This window comes from Epinephelus fuscoguttatus, linkage group LG18 (assembly GCF_011397635.1).
Source record: "Epinephelus fuscoguttatus linkage group LG18, E.fuscoguttatus.final_Chr_v1".
NCBI classification, from domain to species: Eukaryota; Metazoa; Chordata; class Actinopteri; order Perciformes; family Serranidae; genus Epinephelus; species Epinephelus fuscoguttatus.
Window position 1 is genome coordinate 3,529,348 of NC_064769.1, and position 13,684 is coordinate 3,543,031.

At 43.8% G+C, this 13,684-nt stretch overlaps 1 protein-coding gene across 2 annotated transcripts in view; it reads right to left on the reverse strand.

The window, feature by feature from the left end:
• Nucleotides 1–7,221: 7,221 nt before the first annotated feature.
• The window catches only part of dcp2 (decapping mRNA 2), a 53,766-nt gene continuing 47,303 nt past the window's right edge, over nt 7,222–13,684 (reverse strand). For both annotated transcript variants that reach the window (XM_049604094.1, XM_049604093.1), the window contains exon 11: nt 7,222–9,438. In XM_049604094.1, the coding sequence (XP_049460051.1) occupies nt 9,308–9,438 (131 nt within the window). In that variant the 3' untranslated portion in view covers nt 7,222–9,307. The remainder of the gene's footprint in view (nt 9,439–13,684) is intronic.

A 13,684-nucleotide genomic window follows, 5' to 3' on the forward strand; every position in this document is an offset into this window, starting at 1 on the left:
TGGTCAAGAGTGCTGGACCGGAAGTGTCACACAAAAAAAAGGAAGCTGGCTGCGTTCTGTGTTGCCTCCGTGTTTCCGTGAAAAATAAGGTGAATACGAGAGGCTCAAGCTATAAGCCTGATACCGTTTATCACACTGAACACACGGTAACTCCGGTCTGAGCTGACGGTGAGGAGCTAATAGGAGCTAACTGCTAACAGACAGAAGCTAACTGCTAAGAGACGGTAACTAACTGTTTACAAACAGTAGCTAACTGCTAAGAGAGCTAACTCTAATAGACTAGACACAAGCTCCAGAAGCTCTCAATTTTTGCATTTACGTCATTTTACCTTCTCAGCGTTGTTTGAATTGGCTATAACGTCATCACTGAGGACTAACCAGAGGTGTGGGCGAAGAGGGTTTGGGCCTGTCCCATTATGCTTGCTTGATCACACTTACGCACTTGGACACTTGATGTGCGCGTCCATGTGCAGGGTACAAAACTAAAACTCGCCACTCGCCAATTACGGGTAGATTTTCTTTTAATACATTTTATTTATACAGCGCTTTTACAGCTCTCAAAGACGCTTTACATTTAAAACCAAAGAAAAGAAGTACATACATGTAAGTGCAAAGAGGTAAACAGAAGACAAGGACAATATAAAACAACAAGGTGCAAAAGCATAGTGCAAAAACAAAGAAAAGGAGGGCACATGAGGAACCGAGAACGAAAAGCTAATGTTAAAGGTTAAAAGCGGATTTGAAAAGGTGGGTTTTGAGGAGTGATTTGAAGGTGGATAGATTTGGACAGTCCCGGATGTGTATAGGGAGGGTGTTCCAGAGGGAGGGGGCGGCTATGGAGAAGGCTCTGTCGCCCCAGGTTCAGTGCTTGGTCCTGTGTGGAGAAGAGAGGAGGTTTTTGTTGGATGATCGAAGGTTGCGGGAGGGAGTGTGGTGGTGGAACATGTCCGTGAGGTAGGAGGGGACCTGGCTGTGGAGGGGGATCTTGAAATTGATTCTGTACGGGACAGGGAGCCAGTGTCGGTTTTGCAGGACAGGGGTTATATGTTCACGGGAGCTGGTGTGGGTGAGGAGGCGGGCAGCAGAGTTTTGGATGTACTGAAGTTTGTTGAGGACTTTGGATGATGAGCTGTAGAGGATGTGGTTGCAGTAGTCCAGTCTTGAGGTGATGAAAGCATGGATGAGAGTTTCAGCGGCAGAGAAGGAGAGTAATAGACGGAGACGGGCAATGTTTCTAAGGTGAAAGAAGGCAGTTTGGGCGAGGTGGCTGATGTGATGTTCAAATGAGAGGTTATTGTTGAAGATGATACCAATGTTGCGGATGAATGGGGAGGGAGAGAGGGTGGTGTTGTCAATGCTGAGGGTGAAGTTTTGTGTTGCTGTAGAGAAGGATTTTGGGCTGATGAGTATTATTTCAGATTTGTCACAGTTGAGTTTGAGGAAGTTGGCTTGCAGCCATGATTGGAGTTCAGTCAGACAGTTGGTGAGGGTACAGCGAGTTGCCGGGGTGATGGATTTTGTGGAGATGTAGATTTGGATGTCGTCAGCGTAGCAGTGGAAATGGAGACCATGACGACGGATGATGGAACCAAGGGGGAGTAGGTAGATGATGAAAAGGAGAGGACCAAGCACCGAGCCCTGAGGGACAACTTGAAGCAGGGGGACAGTGGCAGAGGTGCAGTTGTTGACGTGGATGAACTGTCTGTCGGTGAGGTACGATTTGAGCCAGGAGAGAGCAGAGCCAGTGATGTTGAGGGAAGTTTGTAGGCGGGACAGCAGAGTGGTGTGGTTGATGGTGTCAAAGGCAGCAGTGAGGTCGAGGAGGATGAGTACGTTGAGGTGGCCAGAGTCGGCAGAGAGGAGGAGGTCGTTAGTGCAGAAGATGGGGGATAAGTTTTTGCAATTCACAGTCTTAGTGCAGTAAGGGCGGGGTGGTCTGTGCTTTATGATGGACTGTATGGGGAATGTCTCAGGTGGGAGGGTTAATGTTTGAAATGGTCGGACGGGGGCGCTGGTGAGCGGGGTTGTGCTCTGTGCTGCAGTTGGAACAGGGAGAGGATGTGTGTCGGTGAAGGGGGTTGTGATGTAAATAGTCATGCACGTGGCGCGTGATGTACGGCATGTTGAATATTGGCTGCCAGCGTGCGGCTTCCCAGGGAGGTAGCGTGAATGCCATCGTGTTTGAAGAAAGAGGGACAGTTCCAGAAAAGATTAAAATTGTTGGCAAAGTTGAAGCCTCGAGCGTAGCAGGCAGACCTGAGCCATGTATTCAGCAGGAGCAGCCTGGAGAAGCGAGCGTCCCCGCGACCAAGTGTGGGAATGGGACCGGAGATAAAAACAGACTTTCCACAAGTACGTAGGAAGTCCAGGAGGGAGGTGAAAGCACTTCTGGTCAGCTCAGAGGCGCCCCGAGCCAGGTCGTTGGTCCCTACGTGCACCACGATGCGGGTAATGGAGGAAGGGAGTGACTGCAGCAGCCCAGGAAGTTTTCCCAGGATTCCCCTGTGGCTCCGGGGAAACAACAGGTGGTGGCATTGAAGAAGCGGATATTCCTTGTGATGGAGTCTCCAATGATCAGAGTGGTTGGAGGGAAGAGCGGGCGAGGAAGGGTTTTTGCCGGGTTTGATGGTGGCGAGCCAGCGTCTCGATCGGTGACCGGGCGCGGCCGGACAGGTGTTGCGGTGCATCGGCCATTACAGCCCTAGGAGGAGGAGAGTCTGCCGGGAGCGTGGGGTGGAGGAGGCCTCCGGGGCGTCTGAGGACGGCTTCCTTCAGGAATTTGCGACGTGAAGCAGAGGTAGTTGTCTGGGAGGAGAGCTGGTGATCTGGGACCGCAGCAGAGCCACTCTCGGTACTGGCGGGTGCTGGCGGGGAGGAGGGCTCCATGTCACCCATTGGCGCCGGGCCGCTGGGGCGGCGAGCCGCGGGTACAACGCCAGCTGCCAGTGTGGAGCCAGCCGCAATGATCCCAGAGGCAGGGCAGCTGGAGCGGGGAGACGGCGCCCCAGCAACTGCCACGGCACTGGGGACCACGGGGCTGTCGGAGCAGGAAGCCGTGGGGACGCCATCAGCCGCAGATGTAGGACTAGCTAATGTTACCCCAGATGTGGAGCCGCCTGAGCCCGAGGGCGAAGCACCAGTAGCCGCAGGCGGAGAGGGGCCAGCGGCTTCTCCAGAGCCAGGCGTTGCACAACCACCAGCAGCCGTGTGCAGAGAGCTAGCGGCGGGGCTAGTACGTTGGCTAGCTTGAGCTATGCTAACCGGGCGAAGATCTGGGCTGTCTGCTAGCACCTCAAAGAGGCTCAGGCGAGGAGGAGAGGCAGTTGCATCCTGGAGTCTCTTTCTGTCGCGGATCACAACTTCAGCCCAGGATGTCTGGAGACTGGGTGTGGAGGAGGAGGAAGGCCGCGGATCGGTGGAGGTATCCCATGGGACGGTGTCCAGGAGGGCCGCTTTGAGGGAGACAATGTGCATGGACTGTTCATGAGCCAGGTCCAGGCAGGTGGTCAGCATGGCCTGTTTATCTTGCAGTTCCTGAGAGAGTCGGCGGATGTCTTCCTTAAGGTCTGTAATCTGTTTATTTGCTTTTGTGAGCATTATGTTGTCACAGCCCATGGATGTAGCACAATGGCTAGCTTGAGCTAAGCTATGGATGTAGCATGTTGGCTAGCTTGAGCTAAGCTAAACGGCTAGGTGGTGCCGGTAGTCAAGGTGTGGGTAAATGCAGAAATGGGACAACAGCCAGTAACGTTAGAGCCAGCAGGGTTGTGATAAGGAGGCAGGGGTGTATAGGTGCCACTGGAGGGAGAATAGCTTCTTGGAACAGCAACGTCTCAGGCATGGAGAGCAAGCTGCCGTGCTGCTATGCTATATCTCGTTGTTCTTTGAGTCTTCAGCCTTCAACCTGCAAAGCATGTCAGGAAAAACTCCCTAAAAACCCTTATTCGGGAAAAAAAGGAAGAAACCTTCAGGTAGGCCGAGTCTTTGCAGGATCACCTACCAGGACGGCTGGCCGTTCAGGACTCTCAGACTCTCTCCAAGTTGTGCGTAGCTCCAGAGGTGAGATGCGGCCCCTTGCACGAGTATGATGGGAGCGTTCAGCCAGTGAGAATGCAGCTCTCCTGCATTGTTCAAAAGCCTACTCAATTACGAGGGCTGCTAAGCTAAAAGCTAATGATTAAGCTCAGAGTTTAGTGATAGTCAGAGAGGACAGGAGAGAAAGAAGAGGGAGAGGACAGGACAAGAGCAGTCAGTGGCGGAGCGGCTCGTAGCTAATGGGTACCTGTCTGTAGGCTCTCCACCTGTCAGTGAGACAAACATGAAAGACGTGCAGTTTAACCGACGAGGAGCGGTCATTACACACGACTTTGATGTACGGTTGTGAGGTGCGCAGTGGCAGATCTCACAGCACACTGTTTATAAACCAGTTTACCAGTTTAATTGCAGGAAATGTTTAGTTGTTAAGCTATTTCTCGTAAGTATAGACTTTCACTGTATATCCACATTTCTACATGTGGCTGCTGCTGGCTTGAGTCTTGACTCTCTCGTAATCATTAACTTGCAATGCTGAGATAAATGTTTAAAGTCCAAAAAAAGTAATTTATTACAAACAGATCAATAAAACAGGTTTCAAAATTCAAAATATTAATAATAATAATTCGACATATTCAGTATTACACATTTTCTTAGGTTACTTTTTTTAAAAACATTTTTTAAAGTTATGATTTCACTGCCGGTAAAAAAACAAACATGCTGACAGCTCAACACTGCAAGACAGGTTTCAAAGGAGAATAAGAGAGAGAGATCAAGCGGGGCGTGTAAATAGCATAATCTGATATCTTTCATCTGGAAAAAGGCAATTATCTGATTATGAGAAATTTGATAAACAAACTTAGATTTTTGTCTGATAATTACCTTATTCATTGCATGTGTACATGTTAATTTGATTTCAATCATTTTGTTTTAAGTCTGGACATATGCAGGTGGACTCAGCCAGTGCTAAGAAAGGTCCTATGCCTGCCTGTTGGAGAGATAGAGAGAAGATTAAAGCGTCAAATTGCGGTACAACTTTTTTCCTTGTCCCCCCCTGGAATTATTCTCGAAAATTTTATTGTTTATTACCGCTATGTTTTAATCTCATTAATTTGATTTTTATGTCGCTTTTACGATGTGGTGCAGAACAGACAGAGTAGGCCCATGAGCTGAGCTGTGGAGAGGGTCATATGCGTGAGTTTCATTGATGTGTGAGAGTTGGCAGCTCTGATATAAGCTAGCTTGTAAAACAAATAGTAATTCTATATATTATCATTTTACTGATTGTCACTGATTTATTAGCAAAGATTCTAAATGGGAAACTATTTCAGTTCTTTTCCAAAGACAGCTATACTGATAAGGTAATTATTGATGTGTAGACTATGTGTGTATGTGCGTGTGTGTGTTAAGCTTACCGCATGTATTACCATGACATCTCGGTTGTCAGAATGGGCATTTTGCTCTCTTCACCCACGTCTATGCCTTAGCATCTGGTGGGTCCGCCAAAGGATCTGGCCAAGCAGATTCGATCACCGGCGATCGGCGCACAATGCATGCCGGTTAGTTTTATGTCCGATTTCATCCGGACTTGCTCTGACGTATTACAAAAGTGGGCGGTGATAAAACCATGAGAGCGAGGCGGCCGCAGTTTTTAGAGCCAGGTGCTGCAGTTGCTCTCCACTGACTGCACCGCCTGGCTCTCACCTCTCATAATTGCTTTGGGACGACCCTTAGGCCAAATTCCAATCCGGCCCCTAATGACTAAAGCCCTGAACCCTCACTGACTTAACTGATGTCAGCTGTAAGTGATTGAGTGTGAGAGTCTGAAAGGGCTCTGGATGCTACAAATAGGAATGGGACAGCACTTATCCCCCTCTCTACAAAATGTTGTTAACACTGGCGGCTCTGGGCGTGATCATTTATCGGTTATTGTCAGCATATATTCCACACACAAAGAATACATATAGCCTATATATATATATATATACATATATATATATATATATATATATATATTCTTTGTGTGTGGAATATAACCACTGGTATTCCTCTGACTTCATGTGTGTTTATGTACCATCTTAAATCCTTGTTAATGTACTGTTTCATTGTTTATCTATCTGTTTTTTCGCTCTCCTTCCATAACGTTACCGTTTGCATATCTGCTATCTTTTATAACACTTTTGGTGTTCCGAGGGCAACCCCTGTATTTGACGTCACAACGCTATGAACTGTGGGTAATTTCCTTACCGTAAGTCCGCATCAATGCTGACCTACGGTAAGGGGGCAAAAAGGGCTCACTCACTGACTCACTGACTGGACGATTTGACAATGGGACAGCCCTCACACACTCACGCACTTCACATGAACGCGCCTCTAAGTCAGTGAGTCTGTAAGGGATTGGAATTGGGCTGAAATATGGCGCAGCTCCACGTGACCACGCAAACGGAGGGGGAGTGGATAGGGCGAGGGGATAGGGCCCAATTTGGGATTGGGCCATGACACTTCTTCTTTTGGTTTCATGGCGGGTTGCAACCATTGCTTATTAAGTGCATACCGCCACCTACTGTACCTACTGCTCCTTCATTACCTTTTATTCCAACATGGGCAGGTACCCAACAAAGTTGCACTTCCACCAGCATTAAATCTTCCTTGTTAGATGTGGTAGTTTGTATACTGAGAAGGACTGCCATTGAATCAACACAAAATACTACTCTGTCAGGTCTTACTTCCTCCACTCACTGTAGGCTTATGATGACTGCCATCATTTCTGCTGTGTAAACTGACATTTGATCAGCTGTCCTATTTCCAATATTAATATTTATTGATGGTATATATATTCCTATGCCTACTCTATCCTTTTCATCTTTGGACCCATCTGTATATATATCTAAATAACTACAATACTTATGCCTTATATACTGACTTGCTAGATGTCCTATCCCACTCTCTTCCCATTCTTTCTTTAACTCCATTGTGCTTAGATCTATTCTAGGTGTCGGGAATAGCCAGGGGCGGACATTACTAATAGGTGTAGACGTGCTAAAACAAATGTTTTCCAGCCTATATTCCTGCGATTTAGCCATTGTTATCCGGGGGGGGGGGGGCAGCATCAAATTGTACCAGCGTACTTTGATGTCAAAATGTGTGCCTGGTTCGCAAAATGCATACAGGTTGGCAGGTCTGAAAACATTTGAGTTCTGGAGTGCAAAAAAAATGAACTTTTATTAATATTCACATTTGAAGTCAAAACACCATTGAAGCCATAGGACAACTTGAGATCACCATCTGTACAATTAATAACAAAGAACCCCTGGTGAGAATCAGAAAAAGAGCTCTTACTTCCAGATTTATTCATCTCACATGTATGTGTGATATTACCTTGAGAAAATATAAATAGCCAGACTGTTGGTTGAACTTCTAAGACTTCTATGATGCAAATTGTCTTTGCTTATGTTTTGAGCTCTAGTGGCTGGAAATCCTTAAATATGGCCATTTTGTGAGAGTCATCTGTAATGTTTTTGACAATAACTCATGGTCACAGTAGTTTAATGCAATGGTCCTCTATCATGCTCCACAGTTTAAGAGTCTGCAAGTTTTCATACCAACCAAATACTATAGCAGCTAACACGTGGGTCATGAAGAATATGATTGAGAACTTCTGCTCAACAAAATCTCATCATGAGTTTAAACCTGTAAACCCTGCACTCTGCACAACACAACAGTTTGGAATTACAAGACTGCTGAAAACCACACAGACTAACATACAAGTGGGATGTGGGTCACTTAAAGGCAAATAACAACAACAATGTAGGAAAGTCGGTGGCTAAAAGTATTAAAATTGAACTATTTAATCAAACTGCAATGTCATTTTCCATGTGTGTGCATGATGTATGACAAAATAAAAATATCAATACCCAATACCCAATTTTCACATGTATGGTGTACAATGCACAATTATTGCCAAAATGAAATTTAAAATGAAAACTACATTGTTTCAGTGAGCACTACACTGCCACAGTAATAATGAAACTGAATGTGAATCTGACTTTGTATCATCATTTTCAAATTAGCAGAAAATGTTGCACCTAAACATAAAAAATGCAAACCACACTCTTTGCATTTGAATTGTAATTGTCATTAACTAATTTGTGATGATAGACTTAGACAGTGTTTGGAAAAGAAATGTGCAAGAACCCTGCCATTATAGAAATGTTCATTTTCACTAGGGACAAGCTCACATCAAGGGTGTAATTTAAATTCAAATACAAGTTTGGAATATCATTAAGGTTGCACAGTCAGCCAATTGAATTCATTCAATCATCATCATTATCATTATCATTATTATTATTATTATTATTATTGAGTAATGTACTGTGGAGTGTCACTGGAATTTTCACTGTAATTTGTAATTTTATGGGCTGTAATTATTGATTTCCAAATGTCAATTTGATCTCATGGTTTCATCTTAATATTGGCAGCCACAAAATTCCATACAACAAGGTAACATGTATTTAATGACATTCAACTTGCAAAGACAAAGTTGTGAAGACCACTTGTTCTTCCTTTCCCAGGTTAATATTCCATTACGCTGTAGGCTACATTCCTGGATAAAATCTTTCGTAATATTGGTAATAAAGACAATTACAGCATAAATACATAAAGCCAATAACACTATTAATACCTAGCTTCAGCATCCAAAACATTTCTGGGACTCAGCTGGAAGAAAGGAGGAAATCATTGATACCTAAATTGTTACATCTAAAAATCAGTATATAACATGATAAATTCAACATTGATTCACTGGCCAAATTCACTAAGATATGACAGCTGTTTTGTTTGTTAGTTTTTTACATTTTACTGTCACCTTTTATGTGCTTAAAATCAATTATGTTCTCATAATTCTGTTCTCTTGCCTTTAAAAGTGTGATGCTTAACCTGAGCAGTGTTCTCCTTTTGATCTATGTGCTGCATCCTGTAAACTGAATCATGAATTTAGGTATTCAAAGATTAACAAAGAAAAAGTTATGATTCCGTCATGGATAGTTTGAAGATGGTGCTTCTGGTTACAATCCCTTTTAACAAGTCTGAAAAGTTGGGAATGCAAAGGGAAACTACAACAGTGAAGTAAATGTAAATGTGTGCTCATGACAAGCAAGGCAAGGAAGAAAAAGGCATGTTCAGTAACATCTTTGCCTGGAGTTTAAGGTAAAAAGTCTCATAGTTTGGCTGTAGTTTGATGCTGATACAGGAGAGGCACAACGCTTCATCAGCCATGTTAATAGTCAAAACATTTCATGATGGCGTCTCTGTCGAATTTGAAATTGAGGAAAGTCTTGGAGGACAGCAGGTGTTCAGAGTCTTTGATGTGGACTGTCTGGTGACCGCTGGAGCTGCATGGAGCCACATCTGTGAAAAGAAAAGCTCATTTATGTTTAATCTGTGGAGGTTGTTAGCCTCTAATCATAGAAAGGTCTGAAACTATGTTGAAAAGAAGATTTTTATTCCTAATTTGGTTTGCTGTTGTCTCAGCTTTAATTAAATGTGTCCTTTCTGGACACACTCCGGTGCTCCTCATTTAGCCTCTGGCACATGTGCAATTTAAAGGAGAAGTCCGGTATTTTGCACTTTGAGCCCCATTTCTGGGTTGTTTATGATGAAACAGAGTGGTTAAGACCAAAATTGTGATGATTGCTCCATTTTGGAGAATTTGGCTTTCCCCTGCCTGGCTTAACTTTGCTCTCTATGGCCATGTGTACATCTGTCCTAAAACCACTGTAAACATTCGTTTTCAAAGCCATGAAACTCACTGAGTGGTCAGTGGTGTTTGTTGTGGTGACATAAAAATCGTAGCAAACTGTGGTTTCCATCTGTGTTTTCGCTATTCATCTCAATTGTGGACCTATTTTTTCAGCTGCCTAACACCCGTGTGTAAACTTCCGCTTGATCGTTCGTTTGACACTGAAGCGTTATATACTCCAGCCCACTTGATGGCGATAGTGCTCCTTTACGTGGGTGTCGCCAACAGGCAGGAAACAATTGCAATGTAATGGGACACAGAAAAGAAGCAAAAGAAGAAGGTTGGCGTTTTGTTCAAAGGCATCGTATTGCGAAGGTTGTTTACAAGCGAGTAATCCATTTTGCAGTTGTTACTTATTACAAAACTTTTTCATTCGTTCTCGTTCTCCTCCAGGAGCGCTCACAGCACTGTCGAGCCAGAACTTTTGCTGAGCTAAAAGACTACAATGACTACAACCTTGTCGTAAACAACCCCCTTTCTGTTTCCGGTGGCGGATTACTACCAACGGACAACGAGGCTTCCTATAGAAAACCCACCTGATTAGACAAAATGTCAACTAAATCATCATGGAAACCACAGTTTTCTACCATTTTTATGTCAGAACATCAACGAACACCACTGACCACTTGGTGAGTTTCATGGCTTTGAAAATGAATGTTTACGGTGGTTTTAGGACAGGTGTACACATGGCCATAGACTGCACTGTTAAGCCAGGCAGGGGAAAGCCAAATTCTCCGAAAAGGGGCAATCATCACAATTGTGGTCTTAACCACTCTATTTCATCATGAACAACCCAGAAATGGGGCTCAAAGTGCAAAATACGGACTTCTCCTTTAAGACATGTCTTCACCATGGCTCAAAAACTGAGAAGTTTGAAAAGTTTAGTCTCTTTTGAACTGCAGCATCTGCAGATTAATTCCATACCTGTTATTGTTACCTGTTATTATGGTCCATTGAAGTTAGGCATAATACGAGATAAATAAATCACCAATTTTGTTATTTCCGCTGCCATTTTGACTCTAAGGGAGCTGAGAGGGACAATTCCACTGGGCGCAGCTCTCCAGCAGTCCGCCTGCCACCCAGTTTTGTTCTGTTCTCTGCACGGCATCACACTACATCAGGAGCATTTCAGAAGCGGAGCAATATGCCTGCCCAATTTTGTTGACTTACTCATTGTTGATTTGGTCGTTTTTCCTTTTCCTTCCTATATTTGTGCTTCTACCATAAGTAAGTAGGCTCTGTAGTTAAATTCCAGGCAAAGCAGAAATACATTTGTGGAATGAGTTTGTGATACTACAGAAAAACGTGTTATAAAGTACCCAACCAAATTTTAATGACTAGAAAAGTCTCCAAATACATGAAATTACGTTTCAAAATCACGAAAAAATAGGCAATATTTTATGCTCTGAGATGGGGTCATGTCAGCTGAAGGCTGAAGCCACACCCACTTACAAGAAAGCTGCAGCCCCTTTTAAATGTAGCACTACAATGGATGCTACATTTAACAGCTTTATTGGACTTGTGCAGGCCAATATGTTTGAGCCACCAGAGCCAGAATCAAAGTGAAAAGTGAAAAAACAGTCTATGTGCCCATACACAAACAAATTAATTGTTTTTAATGTAGATGCATGGCAGGCGCACTCAAACACCAGAGTGACACTTTCGTGGTGTGCAGGCGTTCCCGGGCAACTATTTTTCAAGACGCAATGCCTGTGCCCCGGGATAAATGGAGTTCAACTTTTGGAAAAAAAACATCGCACACTGCACATCATGTGATAAAGACCAACGAATCACAACCAACAGATATCTTTCCCTTCATCTGTAAATATCAGTCTATGATAAATATGGAGAAGAAGTTGATCATTTTTAGTGCAGAGCTACCAGACCTTTACATCTGTCCCACAGACAACAGGCCTACACACAAACAGCGCCTGGAAGAAGATCAGCTCTGCACTCAGGATTTCAGGTAAATAGACTATGATACAGTGATGGTTTAGGTTGCTTAGCAACCTCAGACGCAACCTGCCACCACACTCTTCAAAGCTAGCACAGAAATTGCACAAGAATAGCACCCAGCACCCAACCTCCAGTTATCCAGGTGGTTAAAGACGCAGCATGTGTTCAGCCCCTTACTTCACAATTCACTTGTATGTAGTTCCCTGTGTTTTCTCACGTTTTCAGCCAGTGTTTTCTAACATATATAATGCATTCAGACGTAAATCTCAGACTTAACCTGACTAAATTATTTCATTTTTGACTATTTTAATTGGGATTTTGGTATTCCCTGTTTTGTTGTGCTGTAGCGTATCAACAAAGTTAATACCGTTCAAAGTCCGATTATGAACAACATGGGTCAAAGATTTGTATCATAATTACATCTATAGTTCACATACAGTGCCTATTAGCAGGAGAAATTTAGCTGGTCTGTGCAACGTACTGCAGCTTCATCAAAAATAGATGAGTGTATTTTTATTAGTTTCTCTGATGCTTTTGACATGAACAGCTTGAATTATGGCATGAATTAAAGTGGCTGCATTAAGCCCAGGGGCTGCCTGGTGGAGATCTGCACTCAATCCATGTTCTTGCGATCAGTAGCACACATGGGATTAGGCTGAAAAGGTGTATGAGCAACTTGATAAAGCAGCCTTGCTTCCTGATCAGTACTGTGTAGACTAGCGACGTCACAGTACCAAAAATTCAGTAGTCGATGCCGATACCAGTAAAATTACACAATTTTCGATACCAAAGTCGATACCACAGTAAAAAAAAAAAAAAAAATCCTAAGATCTCATGTACTTAAACAAGAAATACTTGATTAAAATACTTGCTTATGAATTAACATTTCTATCAACAGATTGATATTATTTATTGTTTGCCCTGTCCCAGTGCAAATAGCGTTTTTTGACGTCCGTGGTCTAGTTATGGAAAAATCTAACGTCCCAGTACAATAAATCAAACGCACCCCAGGCGCTGTGTTTCGGAAGTAGACACGCATGTATGGAGCTTTATCCCTATTTTTATTCAAGAGAGTGGTCTATCAGTTTGAGAGCATTATTTATTGATTTCACATTCAAAAACCCTGCCCTCGCACTCAAATAGCCTCTGCTTGCGCTTGGATCTACTCTGTTTATGCTCAAACTGTGTGCTCACACCCAGATACCATGTTGCTCGCACTCAGATACCATGTTGCTCGCACAGATTTCCTGCTCGTGCTTCGGCTTTTCTCCTCGCGCTCAAACTGTTTCTGTGCGCTCGCGGAATTTCTGCTCTTAGATTTCTGCCCTGCGCTTGGATTTATTTGTGTAACAACCCTGTCAAAATCCCCCAACCAGCAGAACGTCAGATTTACTGTTGACCAATGAAATGATCCCTGCCTCCTTGTGGACGCGCTCACTTTAGTTTTAGGGCGTCCCGTCCAGGCAGGTACTCTTTAACCGGGTTCATTCACTCCGACCCTCTAGGGCTTTATTAAATGTTCTTCCCTTGCTTTCTTTACCACTTTTGGAATAAAGGGACTGTTAATTTACACACGTGTGTGTGTGTGTGTGTGTATAATATATATTAGGGCCGTAACGGTACATGTATTTGTGTTGAACCGTTCGGTATGCAACTTTCGGTTCGGCATGACCCTGTACCGAATTATTGGGCACAGGATATTATTTTATTCTGTTATATTTTAATTATGTTTTTGCAAGCTGAACCATTTAAACTATCTGGTTCCCCGACGGACATAATTGAGTGACGGACCGAGTCCGACCATAAATCTCCGCTTTCACTTTGTGCAGTGCATTCTCGCATTTTGACAACATGGCAAGTGAGCCTGACGAACCTGAAGACCCACCCGCAAACCTTAAG